This window comes from Ammodytes marinus, assembly GCF_949987685.1.
Source record: "Ammodytes marinus genome assembly, chromosome: 17".
NCBI lineage: Eukaryota > Metazoa > Chordata > Actinopteri > Uranoscopiformes > Ammodytidae > Ammodytes > Ammodytes marinus.
Genome location: NC_137221.1, coordinates 2,715,489 through 2,722,988, shown reverse-complemented (window position 1 = coordinate 2,722,988; position 7,500 = coordinate 2,715,489). Strand labels below are relative to the sequence as shown.

The window sequence follows — 7,500 nt, the reverse complement described above, 5'->3', positions numbered from 1 at the left end:
GTGTGTGTGTGTGTGTGTGTGTGTGTGTGTGTGTGTGTGTGTGTGTGTGTGTGTGTGTGTGTGTGTGTGTGTGTGTGTGTGTGTGTGTGTGTGTGTGTGTGTGCGTGTGCGTGTGCGTGTGCGTGTGCGTGTGCGTGTGTGTGTGTGTGTGTGTAGCTGTACCATCAGCAGGACAACATCAAAAACTCAAACTTTGCATCAACATCATTCATTATCTCATTTGTCCAACAGAGGACTCCGTAACTGTGTATTGGGATCCACCAAATACAACCCTGAGATCCAGGATTCATAGAAGGCTTTATTACTGTACTTACGGTACTTTATAGAAATGCTAAATGGACTCCACTTAAATATCATTTTCCCTGGTTTTCCACAAACCCAAAGCGCTCAACATTGTTTTGTACACATTCACCCAATCACACACACACCATCATTCACACACCGATAGCAGCAGCAGGTACCACGCAGGGTGCAAGCTAACCATCAGGAGACATTTAGGGTTCAGTGTCTCTTTGCCCAGGGACACTTGGACATGTGGCGGGGAGACGGGGGATCGAAACCACCGACCCTGTAACCCAGTGGATGAACGAACCGCCCTACACACTTCACCCCAGCAGCAGCCAGAAGGCTTTATTACTGTACTTACGGTACTATATAGAAGACTTTATCAGGGTACTTACGGTACTTTCTGTCTGCAGTACAAGATTATGCCGATGGCGATAGCGAGAGCCGCGAGGACTCCGATCACGATTCCGGCGATGGCTCCGGACGAGAGACCGTCATCCTCTGTAGACACAAAAACAACGACATTCGTTTTGTGATTTTTAAGTTAAAGGCCTACTTCACCGGTGGGAATATGAAGGTGTATCGAACTCTGAGATCCTATGGAGTATAAATGTGCAAAAAAAATTAGAAATCGGTTCATCCTAGCCTGAGAAAAGGCAGAAAGAGTGTTTTATGGTCTCACTGTCTAACCCTACATTTTCCCATGCGTGACATCACACATGGTAAAATGTAGGGTTAGGATTAACAGGACAGCTGGGCCAAGGGAAAACTGAGGGAAGACTGAGGGAAGAAAAACCTCATTCTTTATATTATAATAGCGATTTTATAATGATAGAACGCCGGTTCCGTATGGGTGAAGTATTCCTTTAAGTTACTTTATTAGTCAATGGCTACGTTGAAATGAGTCTTTTCTCATATCCCTAACTTGAAGTGACATGATGAGTTATCTCAACAAAATATATGTAACTGGCTCGAATGTAGATAGTTTACATTCAAACTTAATCCTGCAGTGTGTAGGATTTTGGGTTTTATTTCCCAAAATTTTGGGTTTTTTTATTTGTAGAAAGTAATTATAATATCCATAAGTAATAATAATAAATTGTATTTATATAGCGCTCTTCTCTCATTTAATGTAGTGCATAATAGCTGAAAACATTTTTTTGAATTATTTATTTTTCCCTTAGAAAGAGTCTCATATATGTCCATATTTCTGCATATTTTGGACCAAGGCCTAGTGCCTCCATCTTGAAAGTGTCATAGTTGGAATGTCATCAGGTGCATTGTTTAAAATGTAGAATTGTTCTTGTCCTTGAAGGCCACTGTAGCTTCTGTTATTATTCTAAAGGGGTGGGGTTACCCAGGGAGCGTTGCATTCTAGAACTTTGTAGAACTTTCTTGATGATGTCATATTACACACTGCACCTTTAAGAGTTTTAGTTTCAGCCTGAAAACTCAAAAAAATCTAGTCCAAGACAGTTGCCATGAAAATTTGAAAGGTTTACTGAAACGTTATAATTTTTACAGTGTGTGAATATGGACACTAGCATTCAGTATATTTCTACGTAGAGATTTTCTTTTTAAACATTTAGACAGCGATGTAGAGTGGCTGCAATTCAAATGAAATGGGTGAAAGTAGAATACAGCCTAATTAAAACAGTAACAGGTAGAATTCGGCAGATTTAAGATAATATGTCTGAATAGGTTAAAGGATATGTTTTATTGTATCGTTAGCTTCATAGCATAATTGCCTAAATCATATTTACTCTACTCTACTTTTACTCTACATCTACTCTATTCTATATCTACTCTACTCTACATCTACTTTACCCTGCTCTATAACCCTTAAAATATGACTTAGGCAATTATGCTATTAGGCAAACGAAAAGTAGATGTAGAGTAGAGTAGAATAAAGTAGATGTAGAGTAGAGTAAATTAGATTTAGGCAATTATGCTATGAGGCTAACGGTATGTATCTATCCCTTACTTTGGCAACTCTCCCTGAGATTTCTAAAAAAAAAAAAAAAATCCCTATAAAGGGTTTTTTACTGGGAGTTTTTTCTCAGCAGAGCTAAGGGTGTAAGGGCAGAGGGATAGATAGATAGATAGATAGATAGATAGATAGATAGATAGATAGATAGATAGATAGATAGATAGATAGATAGATAGATAGATAGATAGATAGATAGATAGATAGATAGATAGATAGATAGATAGATAGATAGATAGATAGATAGATAGATAGATAGATAGATAGATAGATAGATAGATAGATAGATAGATAGATAGATAGATAGATAGATAGATAGATAGATAGATAGATATATAGATAGATAAGGGCAGAGGGTGTCATACTGTATGGAACGTAAAGCCCACTGAGGCAAATGTCTATTTGTGATATTGGGCTATAGTACAAATAAAACTGATTTGATTTGGTTTGATTCTATTCACGTTACGTACCCCTGATAGAGATGGTTTGGGAGGCGGACACGGTCTTGCCGGTGACGGAGTTGAAGGCTTCACACATGTACGTTCCGCTGTTTTTGTAGACGGCTTTCTCGATGACGTACTCGGCGGTTTTGATCTCGGTCAGCGTGGTGTTGAACTTCCAGGTGTACGAGGCAGCGGGCAGCGAATCACAGGAGCACGTGAGAACGACCTTCTGCTCCGGCTCAAGATCTCCTGAAGTGTGTTCTACCTTCACTTCAACGGGACCGTCTGGGGGGGGGGAGGGGGGGGGGGGGGGGAAGGGGGGGGGGAGAGAGGGGGAGAGGGGGAGGGGGGGGGAGAGAGAGAGAGAGAGAGAGAGTAAGGGGAGGGCTTAGTATTTTTTGTTTTTGTTTTTTTGGGGGCTTTTAACTGATAGTGTGTAGAGACAGAGATGAAATGTGTCAGAGAGGGGAATGACATGCAGAGAACGACCCGGGCTGGATTCTAACCCGGGTCTGCTGTGAAGAGGACAGACAGACAGACAGACAGACAGACAGACAGACAGACAGACAGACAGACAGACAGACAGACAGACAGACAGACAGACAGACAGACAGACAGACAGACAGACAGAGAGGGGAATGACATGCAGAGAACGACCCGGGCTGGATTCTAACCCGGGTCTGCTGTGAAGAGGACTGACAGACAGACAGACAGACAGACAGACAGAGAGGGGAATGACATGCAGAGAACGACCCGGGCTGGATTCTGACCCGGGTCTGCTGTGAAGAGGACTGAGCCATAAGAAAAGAAAAGAAGAAAACTGAAAAGAAAATGCTACAACAACAACAACAACTTGCACAATCCAAAATAATAAAAATAAACAAAAATGTATGTAAAAAAAAAAAAAAATCATAAAAAGTTTTTTTTTAAATGCCCCAAAAAAAAACATCGAATCAAAATCCTACTCAGAGCTTGAAAATTCCCAAAAATAATCAAAAAAATAAAATAAAAATCCAATCATAAAGATCCTACTCACAGTTGACCACCATCTTATACGTGGCCTTCAGTGTGTTGACATTTCTCGACATAATGAAAAAAAAAACTTCCTTATCTGAATTTTTTCTCTCTCCTGTCTGTGGCCCTAAAACTCTTCTGTACTTTAGTATGTAGTGTAGAAAAAAGAAAGAGTATGTGATTTAGAACGCAAGGGCTACAGTACTCACAGTTGACGACCATCTTATACGTGACCTTCAAGAGTGTTGAGTGGGTTGACATTTCTCGACATAATGAAAAAAAAAATCTTCCCTATCTGAATTTTTTCTCTCTCCTGTGGCCCTATACAACTCTTCTGTACTTTAGTATGTAGTGTAGAAAAAAGAAAGAGTATGTTATTTAGTACTCACAGTTGACGACCATCTTGTACGTGGCCTTCAGAGTGTTGAGTGGGTTGCTCAGTTCACACATGTATTCTGCGTTGTCTTCTTTCGTCAGCGTGGAGATGAGAATGGAGCTCTGGTCGGGAGCCACTGCCACACGTTCCCCGGCGACCAGCGCTTTGCCGGCCTTAAACCACTTCCTGGTTACGATGGTGCCCGCCGTCGCTTGGCAGCTCAGGTTGGCCGTGCTGTTACCTGCGATTAGCTTGGCTGCCGGGCCGGTGATGGCAATACCTGTGATCTCCTCTGTGGACCAATAAGGAGGGAGAGATTTTTAATTAATATTTTATTTTAATATTTTTTCTCTCTTTTCTCGTTGCCTCATTTTTTCATTTCTGAACTTTTTTGAGGTTTTTTTTAAACTTTTATTTATACTGCAGAGATGGATTGAGAGAGAGTTTTAATTAAAAGAGAAATAAGTAATTTATTTTTTTGTGGAACAAGAGAGAGAGATAGGGCAGAAGGTGTCGTACTGTATGGAATGTAAAGCCCATTGAGACAAATAGATATTGAGCTATACAAATAAAACTGATTTGATTTTGATTTGAAGTAAATATTTTTGTTAAAATAAGTGTTAACTCACTCTATATTCATAAAGCAATCACTTAGACATTAAAGCTGGGGTATGTGATTTCTGATTGGTCAAAGTTAACATGAGCTGTACACTTTGACCAATCAGAGCGAGGCTCCGATTCTCTGTTCTTATTGGCTGTTGGGACTGTCCATTCACTTTGGCACAACTTTATTGGTGTAGAGCGTGTCAGGGAGGGACCATAGGGGAGGGACCAAGGAAAACAAGTGGAGCGGTTGAGGTATTTGGATTCGAATCTCTATCCCAACTGCCATTTTCTCCCCAAATCCTCCACCCCAGCTTTAAGTCTGCAAAACTTAGTGTCTCAACTTTATAAGCACAAAGTGATTTTCAACACTTAATAAATCTTAAACCTCCTGCACCTGTTGTCATCCAGAAACTATAGACAGAAACTCTGCAGGGCAAACTGGAAGAGCATCCACCAGACAGACGGGTTTCTCATGTACACACAGAGAGAGAGAGAGAGAGAGAGAGAGAGAGAGAGAGAGACAGAGAGGGAGACAGAGAGACAGAGAGAGACAGAGAGAGACACAGAGAGAGGGAGAGAGAGAGAGAGAGAGAGAGAGAGACACACACACACACACATACATACATACAGAGAGAGAGAGAAAGACAGAGAGAGACACACACATACATACAGAGAGAGAGAGAAAGAGAGAGAGAGAGAGAGAGACACACACACACACACACACACACACACACACACACACAAACACAAAGACACGTGCAAGCCTACAAACATACAGAGAGAGACACGTGCAAACACACACACACACAAACAGACACACACACAAACACCATTCCCCACATACAAGAAGACAGAAGATTCCCCGTCCTAATTACAGACTGCACAGGTACATGCTGAAGAGTTACTGCACTTCAACACCTTAGCATCTAAAAACTGTGTGTGTGTGTGTGTGTGTGTGTGTGTGTGTGTGTGTGTGTGTGTGTGTGTGTGTGTGTGTGTGTGTGTGCGTGTGTGTGTGTGTGTTTTATGTATAATGTGTTTTATGTATTCTAATCTTGCGACTGTAAAGCACTTTGAGTGGCCTTGTGTCTGAATTGTGCTATATAAATAAACTTGCCTTGCCTTGCCTTGCCTTGTGTGTGTGTGTCTCTATGTGTTTGTGTGAGTGTGTGTGTGACTGCGTGTCTGCGTGTCTCTCAATGTGTGTGTGTGTCTCTATGTGTGTGTGTGTGTGTGTGTGTGTGTGTGTGTGTGTGTCTGCGTGTCTCTCTATGTGTGCGTGTGTGTGTGTGTGTGTGCTGAAAGTGACTAATGTCAGTGTCTCATGCCTGGGAGGTTCGTCACAGGTTTCAGTGGGCGGAGTTTCAGTGAACTCTATCAAGGTCATTCTTATCTATTTAGCCAAAAGTCTTTATGTCCTATAAAACGTACATATTTAATAGATTTAATAGATTTTAAAGACTGCCACCATTTTCTTTTTTGTTTTATCTCAAATCATATTGGAATAGGAATCATCTAGTAGGGCTTACATGATTCTTGTTTGCTGTGTAAAAGGGCATGTTTCTATGGCTACCGCGGCCCCTTTGTTTACACACCTAGAGGCAGTGTATTAAACCAGATTCTTTCTCACAGACAGGTAGCGGATCATGAGGAGATATTCACTGATTTTGACAAAAGGTGATTTTGACAACAAGCGTTCTCCAGAATCACAGACTGCACCTTTAATTGTAAAGCCCTATTTCAATTTGTTTGTCTCAAGTTAAGTTAGTTAAGTTACTTTATTAGTCAATTGCTACATTGAAATTAATCTTAGCTTAATTTCATTCCACTACTTGTTTTATTCTTAACTATTGTCTTATTAAAGGGTCACTGTGTAGTTTCAGAGGAGGGGGGGTTTGTTTACATTCACAGAGCCTGCAGTTAGTTTACTAAACATTTGTTCACTGAATTAGTTTGTTTCAGGAACCTGGAACCAAACGTTAAGACTAGAATAAGTTTGTAAACCAAACTGTGGGCCCTGCTGCTGTAAACAACAACAGTGAAACAGTAACTTTTCAGGAAGCTTTTCTAACTTCAAACATTGTTCCAGGGATCACATTTTCCCTGTGAGGAAACAGACAGACAGACAGACAGACAGACAGACAGACAGACAGACAGACAGACAGACAGACAGACAGACAGACAGACAGACATACAGACAGGCAGGGTAACATGTCTTTAAACCTGGTCTTTCAATTTAAAGGTGGAGTCAGTGATTCTGGCGAACGGCCTACTATCAAAATCCCGTCTTTTATTTCTGAATAAGTGCCTATGGGCTTTGTTTCATCAACACTGCATTTTTTTCTCAGCGCACACACAGTACAGACAGGTAGCGGATCACGAGGAGATATTCACTGATTTAGACAACAAGCGTTCTCCAGAATCACTGACTACACCTTTAAATGTCAAATGTGTTTTGGTTGGAACGTGACACAATCTCTCCTTGAAGCTTCTGCAGGTGATTATATAAGGAACTCTTCCTCACACACACACACACACACACACACACACACACACACACACACACACACACACACACACACACACCAAGGCAGCAACGTTTGAAACCTAGGCATAAGCAAGTTTACAGCAAACAGTGTGTGTGTGTGTGTGTGTGTGTGTGTGTGTGTGTGTGTGTGTGTGTGTGTGTGTGTGTGGTTGTGTAGTTGTGTGTGTGTGTGTGTGGTTGTGTGTGTGTGTATTAATTGTCATAATTCACTCACCCATCACGGCGAAGTTAACGGAGGGGG

General features: G+C 41.2%; 1 protein-coding gene across 1 annotated transcript in view; it reads right to left on the bottom strand.

The window, feature by feature from the left end:
* LOC307263704 (cell adhesion molecule CEACAM20-like) overlaps positions 1–7,500 on the bottom strand; it is a 33,713-nt gene that overhangs the window by 13,679 nt on the left and 12,534 nt on the right. Inside the window, exons 5-8 of the mRNA XM_080044924.1 lie at positions 7,474–7,500; positions 4,119–4,397; positions 2,743–3,000; positions 681–786 (exon numbers count right to left, since the gene is read on the bottom strand). The exon at positions 7,474–7,500 is cut by the window's right edge and continues 252 nt beyond it. Of these exons, the coding sequence (XP_079901050.1) occupies positions 681–786; positions 2,743–3,000; positions 4,119–4,397; positions 7,474–7,500 (670 nt within the window). The remainder of the gene's footprint in view (positions 1–680; positions 787–2,742; positions 3,001–4,118; positions 4,398–7,473) is intronic.